The following is a 16,578-nucleotide window of genomic DNA, read 5'->3' as shown; positions in this document are numbered from 1 at the left end:
AGAAACAGAGAAATGGGATGGCAGCAGGATGGATATTTGGTGGGGAGGTCAAATGTTTAAATATATATATTCAAATATTTATATGCTAATGAATCATCCAAAAGCAAAGGAAAAATACAGTATGTAAAAACATTTTCTAAATTGTTAAATTCTAAATTATTAAATTTCAACACAAATATAATTTATCATATATTGCTTGGTCATCTAATTTATATCAAAATCTGGTTTTTAGAGCCTCCAGCTCCTGAATTCTCCTTCCTTTCAGGATCTCTGCTTCTAGGATCACACTTACTTTTTCTCTGAATATTCTGAAATCTCTAACTATATCCAGTAGCCCCTGCCTTTGCCATTATGAAACTGAACATCACATGGCCCTTTTCATCCAAGATCTTGTTTCCACATTAATCGCCTTTACTCTCAGAATTTTAAAAATCAAATTCAGGCTTAATGGATTCTTCCAACAGAATCACATAAAACATAAGAATCTAAGATTTTTAAAAAAATGTTATTGTATCCCTACAGTCAGCAAGATGGCCAAAAAAAGTTTATTATTTGGTAAAATTGCTCTCCAAGGCTGTAACATCCAATCCTGAACATTCCTAGGCTAAGTGGCCATTACCAAATTCTTCCCACCAGCACATCTGCATACAAAATGACATCATCAACAACAGGGCCTTCTCCTCTTCCAACCCCCACGCTAGGGTCAAACAAAAAGTTAGTGTGCACACACATAAAGCACATTTACAATGTCCACTGCACAGTAAATGCTAGCTAGTTTACATTTGTTTCTAGATCTAAGCTCACCCTTTGAGTAAGTAGTAAGAAAGCAACCATGAACCACGATCTGTACATAAATATAAGGTGTGTTCTTTCAAAAGTCCATTTCTAAAAATGAATTCTTTATCAGTTAAAATATGAAATTTGTTGTCACCAAACAAATGAATCTCCATTTACATCTATTTAATGATAAAGAATATATTTTCAAAGTACAACACTTGTTTATGAAATATTTTATAAAGTTTAAAGTTTCCAAAATGTACTTTTAAAATACTAAAGCATCTAAGGAAAAAATAGCCAATTTGCCCTTTAAAGATATAGGACAAATAAATCTTGCTCAGTAATTCATACATGCCTAATCAATAGAAACAATGCAAAATAACAAGAAAGGTTTTTACTTTCACAAACCAAGTCATAGATTTAAAATGAGTCATCATGTTAAGCTCTAGGAAAACTGTAAAGTTATTTTGTCTTTATGTTCATTTCTCCCAAACATTTGTCCTCAAAATGAATTTTCATTAATTTCCCATCTATTGACCACAGCTGGTTTTTTTTGCCAGGGATTCTGTCTCATAACTGTTTTTTGTAATTTGAACATCACTTTGTTCAGTGTCAACACACAGTAAATCTTCAATAAACATGTTAAGAATCAAATTATAAGAGCTTAAGAGTCAGAAGGAATGCATAATTTTTTCTAAAAATACAAAAATTTGAGACTCACTAAATCAAGAATATCATAATGTGAAATACCCAAATATTACTCAAATTTTAAACCGTTTTCTTTCTTTTTTTATTTGAGGTATAATTGACATAAGCCATTTTCTTAAACAGGAAAAGTTTTAAGAGATTTCTACCACAATTCTTGTTTTTCAAATACATTCCTGGGACTTCCCTGGCAGTCCAGTGGTTGGGACTCTGCAAATCCCTGGTCAGGGAACTAAAGATCCTGCAAGTGCATGGTGCAGCCAAAAAAACCAAGAAACAAAAAAAAAACCAAAAATAAAATACATCCTAAATTCCTGCTGCAAAAGCACAAAAATGTCTTAGATTTCATGTTAATCCATCGGTTTAGAAACAATTTACAGGTAAACTGACATAAAAACCGCCACTAGACTTGTGAGATTCAGGAAGAGGAGAGAGATTTGTTTTGTTCACTGCTGTGGCCCCTCCCTCTGCCCCAGTGCCTTGGATGGTGGCTGGTACCAGTAGGTTTTCAATTAGTATTTGCTGGATTGAAAAACCCTATGTGTGCAGACCCCTTAGTACAAAGCCAGACCCAAACCTGCAGGATCCCACCAACACCATGAGAAAACATGGAGCAATCTCATGCTGTGCAGATACAAATTGAGCCTCTAGAGAACAGAGGACAGGAAGAGAAGACAGACACTCAGGGGAACTGACTGCAGACTCAGTTTCCACACACTGCTCCAATGTATTCACATTGATGCCGTGTTTAAACTCCACCAATTTAGAGATTCATTTAGGTTAACAAATCTCCTCTTGAAAGAATGCAGGAATCATTTAAACTTCTCAATAACCTTATGGTGTAAACATTTCACCATTCCACTTTGCAGATGAAACTGAGGCTAAAAGGCCGAATTACTTTCTTAGAGTCACAAAGTACTTTCCCAGTGTCACACAGTTTATGTACAGCACGACTCAGAACCTTTAATCCTTTAATGCTACCACCTCGTTGACAGGGGAATAGGACTAACCTTTACCCACACATCAGTGCCCAATACCTTTCTCTCCAAACACCTAAAACAAGTTTTCTTAAAGATGGAGCTTTTGTTTGGGGTGATGGGCAAGCAACAAGTAGTTTCAGAACATGGATCACTTATGAGGTAAGTATCTAAAATGAGGATCATGTATTTGGGGTGCCTGGGGGAGTCAAGCCCCAAAGCAAACCACAGATTTCAAAATACTGCACAGGGCCAGCTCTTGCTCTAGAACAGTTTGCCTCTCTCTCTTCCTCTTCCTCCCCTTCCACGTGACCCTCACAGATCTCAGCACCAGAAAATAGACTACCATTGTCAGTGCCATAGTTTGGCAACATTATGTGTCCCAACCACAGTGACTGGCACAGAACAAGCAGGCAAATATTTACTGAACGAACCAAAGGCCAAAGTTGTTTCTGTGGGCAAGGTGGGACCCTAACTGCCTTTTTTTAACAAAGTGGAGATGAGAAGTGTACCCTAACACTTGATTACTGGTGTAAAAATGAACTTTTAAAAGGCAGGTGTAAACTGGGGACAGGCTACAGTCAAAGCCTTACCTGATTCTTCTTCCTCAGCTAGATTGCCTCAAAGAAGAAAACAGCTTAGCACGTTAGCATCCAAATACAGATCTCAGAAGGCGCATGATGTTTTAATATTTTAGAGTATAAAACCAAACACCATTACCTTATTTAGGTTGCCTAGTTTAGGTCATGTTAACATGAACAGCAGCTTAAAAAAGAGTCCCCTCTCAGCATTCTCAGGGTGAGAGTGGGTGGAGGTTGAGAAGAATAGTAGGCATTTTTCCAAAAAGTTTGCTGTGGGCCAAAAAACAAAATCATACTCCACAGTGTGGGAAAAGTTTCCTTTAAAACATGGCCAGAAATTTATACAAATATATGCTTTATACCAAATAATTAAAGAGCCTATGATAATAGGAAGACGTAAGGTTAAGCCAAACGCTTCAGAGACAACTCTCGAAAATTTTACCTATTTCCCCTTTGGTAGACTCCCGTGACCTGAAGACTTGGCTACAGGTTCCAATTGGTATTGGATTCTTCATAACGTATGATTTTCAGGCGTCAAATTACAGTAAAGCTGGTGGGGCAGAATAACAGCCAAAAGCAACAGAGAAGATGCCCATTTTTCTCCTCCACCCTCCTCTCACTTGCCACTTAAGAAAAACGGCACGCCTCTACATTAGAAAAGGGCCTCATCCTTTGAGATTCAATGCAGCGCTAAGTCTGTGATTTCGGGAACGAACCTGTGGATTCCAAAATACAGGTTAAGACCTCATCCATCATGAACTAGTTTTGCGCTCTTCCACCACCTCCTTTGTCTGAGCTGTCCCTGCAAACTCGCAGTTCAATGCCTTCCTGTAAACAAGCTAACTAAACCAAAAAGGAACGTTCTAAGTCTTTCTCAAAAGAAGAACCCAACAACGCGTCTGAAGCCTCATCCCAGGAGTGAGCAGGCGGGGGTGCACACGACGGGAACCTCGACCCTGGGGCCGCCCGCCGAGCTGCGCGACAATCCGGGCCGGGGTTGGGGCGCCGCGCCCGCCGCCCCCGCGCCCAGGCTGCGGCTCCCGCGGGGCCAGGGACCGGGGACCATCGCCCGCCGCTTCGCCACGGCTTCTCTCTCCGCTGCCAGGCACTCACCTCCGTGGATGGGCAGCGGCGCCAGCACCTGACCGCGGACCTCGGCCTTGGGCGAGTCGAGCCCGTAGCGCCCGCGGTCGATGCGGAATGTGAGCGGGGCGCCGCGGCCGGGCTCCTGCACCGTCACGTTGATGAGCGCCGTGTAGTACTCCTGGCTCGCGTTGTCTGCCCGCGCCGGCCACAGGCTGCAGGTCAGCAGCGCGAGCGCGGCGAGCCAGGCCGGGCCCGCCCGCGCCGCACCGCTCATCGTCCCTCCGGCTGCCGCCGCCGCTGCTCTCGGACCGGGCTCCCGGGCCGGCGCCGAGAGGCGACGCGGGCGCGGCCGCCGCGGCTCCGGGAGCGCACGCGCGCGGCCGGTGCAGGGCCGGGCACGAGCACGGCCCTCCTCGGTGCCGCGGCCCTGCTGCTCGCCGCCCTCACGTCCGCGGCTCGCCCGCGGGGACGCGCCCATGGGCCCCTTCGGCGAGGACGACGGGTCAGCCCGCGCGCGATAGTCTCCTCCGGGTCCCTCCAGGGCCATGGGGGCGGGCCCTCTCCATTCCCCGGGGCCGGTCCCGCCGAGTGGGGGCGCCTCGCAAGGACACGACAGAGGTGGGAGATGCGCCCGAAGAAGGGTCTCTGGAACACAAAGTCCCGGTCGCCGAGCTGCTGCCTCAGGCGCGCGCTCGCCACCGCCCCGCCCACTGTCAGCCGGGTGGCACGGCGCAGGCTTGGGGCTCAGCCCCGCCTCCACGCGCATGCGTGCGAGGGCCTGTCCGCTCCCGCCCGCCTGCACGAGGGCCCTAGGAGGCCCCGGCGCTTTCTTAACCCGAGCCCGGACGTGTTTATACGTCAGGCGTGATGCGCCTAGGATCTAGAGCCCGGGTGCTTTCCAAGGGCCTCTGGAAGAGTTTGAGATGAGGTTACAAAAGAAAAAGCTAAAACTTTAAAATTAATTTAAAGATTAAATGTCAATGGGATTACACATTTCAACTGGTCAACTCCAAGTCATATAATTGGCATCACAGGGAGGATGCTTCTGTGCAAATAAGAGTACAAGGGCTCACTAGGCCCGGATCTTTAAGGACATCTGAGTTATTAGGAAGGACCCCTACAGACTAGATGAAACCTCCAGAGTCCCTTGGACAAGGTGGAGACTGTGGTGAGACTTTCCCCCCACCCCAGACCCCCCAGCACACACGCTACCCTATACACACACACACACACACACACACACACACACACACACACACACACACACACCGTATCAGTTAAGCTGTGCACCCTTCTAAAGCATAAATGAAAGGGAAGGGTGAGTCTAGATTTGGGTGTAGCTGAATTCAGGAGCTTATATGATATTGGGCAGCATACTCATCATTGCCATGAAGCAGGGAGGAAGGATGGCATCTTCTGACGAGCCAGGCCTGGATCTCCTGCCTCCTATAGTGGAAAGGGGGTGGAAGTCATCCTTGCTCAACCAACTGTACTGAGAATCCCAGAGAGAGGCAGCATCCCGAAGGAAAGCTGAGGTGCAGTTTCCAGGGAAAGGGTATGGATGTAGTGCAGGCCAACACATCAGATGTCCACTGGTGCCTTCTTATCGACATTCTTAACAATTTCTCCCTCCAATTCCTTCCCTTCCGTCCCCACTACCTTTGTTTGTCTAGTCCATGTCCTGTCCTGAGACTGCGTTTTATTTACTTGCATACAGGAAGTAACCAGGCCACCATCCTAGGCCCTGTACTGAAAGAGGGATCTGCTCTGGCCCTCTCACAGCTGGACCCCTCTCACAGGGCAAGGAGTCCTTGGAACCAAGGTACCTCTGCTCAGGCACCTGAGACCTAGGAATTCCCTTTCCAAACAGTCCTGGGCCTCTTCGGGCCTACATGGTAGGGCTCTTTGTGGTGGGATCTTCTTACTCTGCTCCTATTACTTAACGTGCTGTGGCCTGCCCCTGCTTGAAAAGCTCATGCCCCCTACTACCTTGTCCTTACAAGGGTGTTTCAGAGTGTGGGGTGCTCCTGCCCCCTGGCATAAGAAACAATTACAGAGACCCACAGACGCCACCCTGTTAAGTCAGTTGGGGAGAAAGCAGGTCCTTTCAAGCTCTCTTTTGGCCCTTCTGAATTTGTCAAGGAGAAAGTTGGATCTAAAGTGCTTTTAACATGATCCCCCTTCAAACAAAGTGGGATGAGGTCTTCGTACACAGCTTCAGCAGGCACCAGCATCTAGAGCAATGTTAACAACAACCTGCGTTTGGAGTGTAATAGTCTTTAATTTTATGGAGACCTTTCCATTAGGTCAAGAGATTTTTCATTTATAAGTAGTGATACAAAGCTACCTTTAAAAAAATTGTGGTAAAATACACCTAACATAAAATTTATCGTCATAACCATTTTAAGTGCACAGTTCAGTGATATCAAATACACTGACATTATTATTATTATTTGTTTTTTTGCGGTACACGGGCCTCTCACTGTTGTGGCCTCTCCCGTTGCAGGGCACAGGCTCCAGACGCACAGGCTCAGCGGCCATGGCTCACGGGCCCAGCCGCTCCGCGGCATGTGGGATCTTCCCAGACCGGGGCACGAACCCGTGTCCCCTGCATCCGCAGGCGGACTCTCAACCACTGCGCCACCAGGGAAGCCCTCAAATACACTGACATTATTATGCAACTGTCATCACCATGCGCCTCCAGTCTCTTCTCATCTTGTAAAACTGATAGCTCTGTACCCATTAAACAATAACTTTTCCCTCCCCCCAGCCCCTGGGACCACCATTCTATTTTCTGTTTCTACCAATTTCACTATTCCACTCATATAAGTGGAATCATACAGTATACGTCCTTCTGTCACTAGCTTATTTCACTTAGCATAATGTCCTTCAGGCTCAGTCATGTAGCATGTGTCTGAATCTTTCCTTTTTAAGGATTAATAATATTCCATTGTATGTATATACCATACTTTGTTTATCAGTCTGTCAATGGACACTTGGATTGCTTCAACCTTTCGACTATTGTGAGTGGTGTACCAGAATGCCACTGGTTCACATCCCTGCTTGGCTACATGTCAACTGTGTGACCTCTGCAAGCTCATGTTCCCTCTGAGGTCAATTTCCCTCTGTGAAGTGATACTAATGACCTCTCTCTCTATAGTCCTGAGAGCTACAAATCAGATGATGGGTGCCTGGAAGCTATAGCTGCTGCAGTCACCCCATTTCCCTCTGACTTGCTACTGGAGGCACAGGGACTTGTGAGGGTTTGAGTGGCTGCCTGGGTGAGGACTGCAGTACTGCCCTCCCACAGCCATTACCCAGAACAGACTGTCCCGAACGGATAGACCCTCAGGCTGGTCAGTATCCTGTACACGCAGGCACCGGGAGCCCCACTGCAAGCAGGGGCACAAGGTAACAGCATTTTATTTAGAAAAATGTAAAATACATTTGTACTGGTAATCCAAAACTCTTAATCTTTCCTAACTAAAAACTTCAAGTATAAGAAAAAGTTGGAGGATGGCACAGTGAAGCCCTGTACCTCATCACTTGGGTTCAGCCAGTGTTAACATTTGGTTGCTTTACCTATCGCTTTTATTTTAAAATTGTTTTCCTGAACCATTTTATGACCCTTTGGGCTGTTCTTCTATATTACCATGACCAAAACAATGAATAGCAATTCTGTAAAATAATCCATATCTTACCCTATTCAAAGGTTCCTAAACGTCTAAAAATCCCCCCTGGCCCCCATGTTTTCTTTGAATGGGATCAAATGAAGTTTCTGCATTGGGTTTGGTTATGTCTTTTTCTACAAATTCAGACTTTGAGGTCACAGGCCCAGCTCCAGCAGATCATAAGAAGTAGATGGCCGTCCTGCAAATTTGAGCTTGTGTCCTACCCCAGATATACTGTTTAGAGTTCACCAGAAAATATACTGCATTTTCTGCCATTGTCTTGTCAATAATATGAATACTATTTTTTTCATACTTTTTTGTGTGGACACTTAAGTTATACCACAGTTACTGTAAATTTCCTCATTTTTAATATACCAAGAACCTCAAAAAATGGAAGTGACCCAGGGTCTTCTCACCTCCAAAAGGACCACTAGACGAAGGAAGTGGCAGCCTTCCCTCCCTTTCCTGGTGGGGTGGTGTCAGGGAAGTAATGGCGGGACGTGGGGAGTGAGGACCTGCCACACTGGCGGTCCTCTGAGCCCTGGGCTCATAGGCCACCTCCATGAGAGTGGGCCTGGCGTTGGATTGGGTGATGCTATGAAAATCCCTGTAGACAGAGGAGTGATGAGAGACAAAACGGCTCAGATCTGGAACCTGTAAAGGTCCTGAGTCCAGAATTTAATTCTCCTGAGGACTCTCAAACATAGGGATTGTATGCCCATTCTTCAGATGAGGAGACTGAAGCTCAGAGAAGTAAGATTTTTGCCCAGTGAACTTGTCCCAGCTAATGAGGTGGTGTCCCTGGGGTGGAGACCAGTCTTGGCCAGCTCTAGGACCCTCACTCATTTCAGTCCTGCAGGTTGGTGCCAGGCTCAGGATTCAGAAGATGCCTGGATTTCCTGGTACTTGGCCCAGGCCAGGAAGCCAGAGGCTCCTCCAGGAGTTCGGGTGGGGCCTGGGGCTGATGCTGAGTGGGCACAGGCTGCTGGGGTGGGAACCTTTTAGCAGGATTGAAGGCATCACCTCGTCCTTTGTCAAGATTTATTTGGTCAGAGTGACGAATGACTGAGAGAGGAGACGCCAGCTGGGCTGAGCTAGTCTGGGCAGACCAGCCCTCATGTCTGACTGCTGGTCCTCAGGCTGACCTGGGGTGGTGGCCCCTGGGATCCCTAGGGCCCCTTGCCAGGGGTCCTGGCTGTATCTGGAAGGACCCTCTGTTCACAGGCTGGAGAGATGTGTACAGAAAGAGACTCTTTTGGAAAGCTGTCTGGTGAAGGCAAGGTAGCAGGGTCAGTCTCAGAAAGGACAACACCCAGCTGACTCTGGGAGTCTGAGCAGTGGGAACAGAGGGGTGGCTTCATCAGGGCACAGCTGTTGGGCTAAGTCACCGTTGCATCCCTTCAGGAAGAAAGCATCTGACTGGTCTAGTTTGAGTCAGGTGCCTACACCTTGATCCTAGTAACTCAGGGCACCTTGACTGTCAGCCTGCCAAGGGAACATCAGTGGAGGAGAAATAGCCCCCAGAGCTGACATAGCCCGGCGGCACAGGAGACAAGGGCAGCTCTGTCTGCTGCAGGAAAACCACACAGGTTGCTTGATCCTACTTCCTGCCAGGTGAATGCCGCTGGTTTCTTCCAGAAGTAGAAGTGGGGTTTCGAATCTTTCTCTTCAGACCTGTCATCCAGCTGGGAGGCCGTGCTGCTTCCATTTATTTGTGATCCGCTTCAAGACTAATATTAAAGTCCCAGAAGCTTTTCTTTCACCTGGGGATTACTGCAAAGCAAACTGCCAGTCCAGAGCTGACACCAGGCTTCATGCTGCTTTTAAAACAATGTGGAACACAAGAAAAATAAAACTATGTGCACAAAGATGTTTATTGCAGCATTAGCTATATGGGCAAAACGTTGGAAATAAGCTCATTTACTTGTTAAGCAAATTATGGTACAACAAATTTGAGGATGATTATGCAGCTATTAATATATTGAACAAGTTGTAGCAATGTGAAGAATGCTTATGATGTACTGTTGAGCGTAGACACAGAATACAAAATAAATCTCTGGTTATCACTCTGTAAAATAAGTTCACATGTGTGAATAAGGCCAAGAAGGTAATTGTTTTTACTTTACATTTTTTTTCTATTTTCAAAATGTTGTGTTCCTTTTGCAATTATAAAAAAGCTATCTCTGATGACCCATCAAGAGACCACTGAAGAACCTATTAGAACCTATTAGAAGTAGTGGGATTGTGGAGCCAAGGGTAGGGAGATTGTACAGTGTTGGGCTGGCAGAATTGGGGGGGCGGTGGCTCCCAGTGACCCTCAGTCAAATTCTCCTTCACAGGCCTAATACTCTCCATACATTGAACGATTCTGTCCCCAGCCCTTGGAGCAAAAATAGACATAAATTTGGTCTATTGACTGTGTGCATCTTCGCTGAAGATAAATCTCACATTATTGCAGCACATCAGGTATGAATGCAGGCAATATTCCTATTAGTCCTTACTCAAAAATTGTGCCAGTTTGGTTTAATGTTGTTACTGAAGGCAGGGGGGAGCAGCTTGTTACCCAGGCTGCAGTCACAGTTGGATCTCCTTCCTGCCAATCATTTTTGCCCTAGGAGACGTTACCAAAACGTGGAGAACACATCTCCCAGTGAAGCATATGCCCCCTGGTGGGTGAGAATCTCCTAAGAAAGTTTGGGGTGGGGGTATCCAGACCTGCTCAGATGTATGAAAAGAGATCCTACCTGTGGAGGATGAAGGGCCATGGGGAGAGCCAGGAGACCGCATGCCAACTTGGGGAATGGGTGGCAGGTGCTGTGAGGTATCATTCAGTGGCCATTCCAGCCCCTCCTCTCTTGCCTGACTCCACTGTAGAGGCTATAGGAGGTAAAAACTCAGTTTTCCTGTACGGCATCCATCCATCCATTCATCTATTCACTCCTTCATTAAGCTCATTTTGACTGAGCAGCAGTTCTAAGAACTTGGAATACATAAGCAAATAAAGATCCTCTCCCTCAGGGCACATTCCAACCAAGATGCATTTCTGGCTAGTGTCTTGGGAGGGAAGGTCTGCTGCTGCCACATCTTACCCTTTCTCCTGCCCACATGGGATCATGAGGATGGAAACCACACACTAAGGGTGGTGGAGAAGGGAGGGTGAAGGAGCCTGGGTCCTTCTGTATTCTTTTGTGCTTCTTTTTTAAACCACTGTGTGGAAGATTTCCCATTATTTGTATCTGAAAGCAGTCCTCACTGATATAGAGAAAGTGGGAGTGCAGAAAAACTCTATGCCTGGCCTCTGGATGTCTTGACATCCTGAAGGCAAATGTCACCTGTCCCGCTCATTTTAGAAGATTCTTAAATTAGGCCTCCTGACTGAGGGGACCCAACTCTAAGAATGAAGAAGGAGTCAGGATTTTGGGGTATGAGTGAAGAGGGCAGTTGGGGCAGACCCCACAACAGCCTGGTGGCCCTGTAGGCATGGGGTGGTATGTACTAATTGGGGCCATTTTAGTTGCAGATACCAGAAATCCAGCTCATTATTGAGGAAATTTTATTTGGTCACTTATGAAAAGTCTGGGCATGGTCTAAGCTCAGGCACAAGTGAATCTAAGAGGTCAAATGATATCATCAGAGCTGGGCTTCCTCTGACCCACTCTCAGCCTTGCTCTCTTTTTGGTTGCCTTCATTCATTCTCAGGTGGGCTCTCCCCATATGGGTACAAGATGACCTCCAGCAGGTCCAGGGGGAGCATTCTGTTCTTTCAGAATCCCAGAAGGGCATAGCAGGACAGAAAATTCTTTTCTTTCTCAATGGATTTTCCATTCTGTATTCTGAGTCTCATTGGTTTGTCTTATTTCATGAGTTCACCACTGAGATAGCCATTGTGACCAAGTGGATAAATGCTCTGACTGGCCAAACCTTACCCCATGGGCACTCCTGGAGGCAGACATGGAGTCCCTTCAACACAACCCCATGGACTGAGAATGGAGCCTGTGGTACAGTAAAAAATAAGTATTTGATATTTGCCCCTGGTTCCTGTCATGCAGCCCCTAAAACCATGGCATCTACAGAGTGATAGAGTATCTTCTGTATGCTAAGGAGATGAGGTGGCTGGGAGCCCCTAGATAGCTTCAGGCATAGGGGCTCGTTACCAGAAAGACCAAGGCATGATTAGAGGGTTGGAACACTTAGCCCCACCCCCCAATCTCCAGTGAGGAGACTGAGTTAATCACCAATGGCCAACCATTTCATCAATCATGCCTGTGTATTAGAAGCTCCATAAAACTACTAAACAACAGAGTTTGAAGAGTTCTCAGGTTGGTGAACACATTTGAGGTGCTGGAAGGGTGGCATGCCCAGAGAGGGCATGGAAACTCCACACACCCTCCTTCCCCATATCTTGTCCCCATTTCTTCCATTTGGCTTTTCCTGAGTTGTATCCTTTCATTTATTTATTTTATTTATTTATTTTTCGCTGCATTGGGTCTTCGTTGCCGCACGTGGGCTTTCTCCAGTTGCATTGAGTGGGGGCTACTCTTTGGTGCAGTGCACAGGCTTCTCATTGTGGTGATTTCTCTTGTGGCGGAGCATGGGCTCTAGGCACGTGGGCTTCAGTAGTTGTAGCACGTGGGCTCAGTAGTTATGGCTTGCAGGCTCCAGAGCGCAGGCTCAGTAGTTGTGGCGCACGGGCTTAGTTGCTCTGCAGCATGTGGGATCTTCCCGGACCAGGGCTCAAACCCGTGTCCCCTGCATTGGCAGGTGGATTCTTAACCACTGTGCCACCAGGGAAGCCCATGAGTTGTATCCTTTATAATGAACTGGTAATAATTAGTATTTTACTGAATCCTATGAGTCATTCTATCAAATATGGAACATGTGTGTGTGTGTGTGTGGGGAAACACCTGGGGAGCTGGACAGAAGTGAGGATTACCTGGGGATCTGATACTTGCAACTGGCATCTGAAGTGGGGACAGTCTTGTGAGACTGAGCCCTTAACCTGTGGAGTCTGATGTTAACTCCAAGTAGTTAGTGTCAGGATTGAATTAGATTATGGGACACCCAGTTGTTGTCAGAATTGGCTGGTGTCTGGAGAGTTGAGGAATTGGTTATTGGTGTGGAAAAAAAACACAGTGGTTTCCCAAGGATGCACTCACAAGCATATGGGACATAGATCTAGGTAGGGACAATAACAGATGCACTTGGAGTCCCAACCTGTGACCAGAGGCAGGCTTGCTGTTGTCCTGGGCTCAGAGTCAGAAGGTTCTCCAGCACCAACTTGGGATCAGGTGGCTCCTGGAACATGTCTAAGAGTGGCTCAGGCTGGGAGGGGTCCATTTGGACGTTTCAGGCTGCAAGTAACAGAAACACTGACCTAAATTGACTCACTTGAGAAGGAAATCTAGCGGAAAAGGAGATTCCAGGCAGGCTATCTTGCATGGGCTTTGTCCAAGCCTGTCTTTTCTCACAGCTGCAGATGGATGCCAGCAGTAAGTAGAACAACATATTTCCTTGTTCCTGTTGGGTGGGAAGAGAGAAAGCCTTCTCTCATCTGTAGAATAAAAACCTCATATTCAGCCAATTGTGGTGACCTGCCCAGGTGCCCCTGGACAAATGTGGTCAACAAGGAAATGCCAAGGCTGATTGGGTTAAACCTGGGCCCTGACTGGAAAAGGGAATAGAATTATATCATTGCTTAGACTGGCCTGTTAGCTCACAAGAAATCCATGGAGGTGCATGTAAAGGGGGTGAGTTCTGGGTAAGTACCCTCAATGCAGAGCAGCTGTTGCCTGATACAGCCCTGACCCATCAGGAAGAGACCTACTCGCCTTCCCTACTCTCTCCCCTTCCTGTCCCTTTTCACCATTGATCTCCCCACCACTCTGTTCTAACAGAGTGTTTCTTTTTTGCCCCCTCCTGCTTTCTGACTCCACTCAACAGCTTGTTTCATGAGCTAATTTTAATTGTATATATATTTTCACCTTAGCATTGGCTATATGGGTTTGGGCAGGAGACTATACCTCATTAAACCTCAAGTTATTTATCTTTAAAATAGGAGAGGTACTATTGATCTCACATGGTAACTGGAAAGATTAAACATTACATTTAAGGGTTCTGAGGCTAGCCAAGATGAAGACCACTAAATTCTATCTATCTCATTGATTACAACTAAAAACTCTGGACAAAGTAAACAAGTAAACATGTTAGCAATGACAGGCAGATTGGAGAGAAGATCCAAAACTTGAAGAATAACCCATAATGGACACAAGATTCCCAGATTCTTTTCTTCTGTTATCTCCCAGTTTTTTTAAAATAAATTTATTTATTTATTTTTGGCTGTGTTGGGTCTTGGCTGCTGCGCAAAAGCTTTCTCTAGTTGCGGCGAGTAGGGGCTACTCTTCGTTGGAGTGGATCTTCCCAGACCAGGGCTTGAACCTGTAGTCCCCTGCATTGGCAGGTGGATTCCCAACCACTGCGCCACCAGGGAAGCCCCCATCTCCCAGTTTTGAATTGAGGTCAGTCCCAGTATAAAACTGTGCAGAGAAACCATCTCTCTATCCAGAGGACTAGGAAAGGAGCCTCTGCAAGATGAAGTATGTGTGGGAAAATCCTTGGGCTCATTTTATTTTTCCTTTCTTTTTTCTACCCTCTCCCTGCCCTGAGGACAGCCTTAGTTGCAAACCTGCAATACTGTACCAACAGTGTGAATACCTAAAGTTCCAATAGGAAACTCATATGAGCCAGAGAGTGTGGGGCAATTCCCAGAGAGGAGATAGCTGGAGGAGGGATCCCGAATTCTATGGGTGAGCAGATATATATCCCAGGCTCACCTCCAACCTGCACAGAGCAGACCCAAAGCAAAGTGACAAAGTCTTTTAAAAAGCATTTTATTTTGAAATAATTATAGATTCATAGGAAGTTAAAAATCCTGTGTAAACTTCACCCACCTCCCCCAGTGGAGACATCTTATATAACTTACACATGTAATATCAAAACCAGGAAGTTGACATTGGTGTAATACTATTAACTAGATACAGACCTTATTCAGATTTCACCAGCTTTTACATGCACTTGTGTGTGTGTGTGTGTGTGTGTGTGTGTGTGTGTAGTTTTATGCAGTTTTATCCCATGTATGGATTTGTGTAACCACCACCACAATCAAGACACAACATTACTCCATCCCCACAAATAGACCCCCTCCTGTTGCCCCTTTATAGTTGTACCCACCCCCATCCCTGTCCTCTGCCAACCACTAACCTGGTATCCATTTATGTCGTTTTGTCATTTTGAGAACATCATATAAATGAAATCATACAGTATGTAACCTTCTAAGACTGGCTTTTTCCACTAACATAATTCCTATGAGATCCAGCCAAGTTGTGATATGTATCAATAGTCTGTTTCTTTTTATCATTGAGCAATATTCCTTTGTATGGTTGTACCAGAGTTCATTTGACCATGCACCTGATGAAGGACATTTGGGTTGTTTCCAGCTTGGGGCTATTATTAATAAAGCCACTATTGCTATGAACATTTGTATACAGGTTTTGTGTGAACATAAGTTTTCAGTTCTCTGAGATAAGTGCCCAAGAGGGAAATTGCTGGGTCATATGGTAAGTGCATGTTTAGTTTATAAGGAACTGCCAAAATATTTTCCAGAGTAGCTGTGCCACTTTACATTCCTGCCAAACAAAGCCTTTGAAAACTAAGGTGACATTGGATCTACTACCCACAGAAGATAAGACAGAACTTATAGTCTGAACCTAACTAGGACCGATTGATTGCTAAAACCACCACAACGAAAAGATCATTCTCCAGAGGATTTTAACAGTACCCAGAACCTCACAACATGATATTCAAAATGTCCAGGATACAATCTAAAATTACTTGAAGTATCAATGATGAGGAAAATATGACTAATTCTAAAGGGAAAAGATAATCAACAAAGATGCCAACCCCCAGATAACCCAAATGTTGAAGTAGCTATTATAACTATGCTTCAGGAGGTAAAAGTAACACTCTTTAAAAAAAGGAAAGATAAATATTCTCAGCATAGAAATAGAAACAACCAAACGGAAATTTTAGAACAAGAATCCCCCCTCCCCCATATTTGAATTAAAAATTCCCTGGGTGGGATATATAGCATAATGGAGATGACAGAGGAAATCGTTGACTTGATGGTAGAGCACTAGAAATTATCCAATTTGAAAAATACAAAGAAACAAAATGTGAAAAAAATGAAGAGCTCACAGATCATGGAACAATATCAAAAGGTTTATGACTAGTGTTATTGGAGTCTCAGAAAGAGAGGAGAAATTGATTAGTACAGAAAAACAATTGAAGAAATAATGGCTGAAAAATCCCCAAATTTGATGAAAGGCAAACATTTCCAGATTCAAGAAGCTCAGCAAATCTCGAGGCTAAACTCAAAGAAAACCACACTCAAAGGAAAACACATTATAATCAAGTTAATGAAAACTGAAGATAAGAATAAACCTTGAATGCTGTCTTCATGCATTGGAAGAACTAGTATTGTTAAAATGTCCATACTACCCAAAGCCATCTATAGATTCAAGCAATCTCTAACAAAATTTTCACAGCAAAAGTAAAAGCAATCTTTAAATTTGTATGGAATCACAAAAGAGGTTGAATAGCCAAAGCAATCCTGAGAAAGAAGAGCAAAACTGGAGGCATCACATTTCTTGATTTCAAACTATATTACAAAACTGTAGTAATCAAAGCAGTATGATACTGGCATAAAAACAGACACATAGACCAATG

The 16,578-nt window shown here is 45.2% G+C and overlaps 1 protein-coding gene across 2 annotated transcripts in view; it reads right to left on the bottom strand.

Annotated features, from left to right (window-relative positions):
- Nucleotides 1-4,455, bottom strand: part of RNF130 (ring finger protein 130) — a 107,784-nt gene extending 103,329 nt beyond the window's left edge. Inside the window, exon 1 of one of the 2 annotated variants that reach the window (XM_082649753.1) lies at nucleotides 4,154-4,455. In XM_082649753.1, coding sequence (XP_082505879.1) covers nucleotides 4,154-4,400 — 247 coding nt within the window. In that variant the 5' untranslated portion in view covers nucleotides 4,401-4,455. The remainder of the gene's footprint in view (nucleotides 1-4,153) is intronic. The other variant, XM_082649754.1, reaches the window with a different exon arrangement.
- Nucleotides 4,456-16,578: the final 12,123 nt, after the last annotated feature.

The sequence above is a fragment of the Grampus griseus genome (assembly GCF_964374135.1).
Source record: "Grampus griseus genome assembly, chromosome: 3".
Classification (NCBI taxonomy): domain Eukaryota; kingdom Metazoa; phylum Chordata; class Mammalia; order Artiodactyla; family Delphinidae; genus Grampus; species Grampus griseus.
This window is presented reverse-complemented; position numbering and strand designations above follow the sequence as displayed.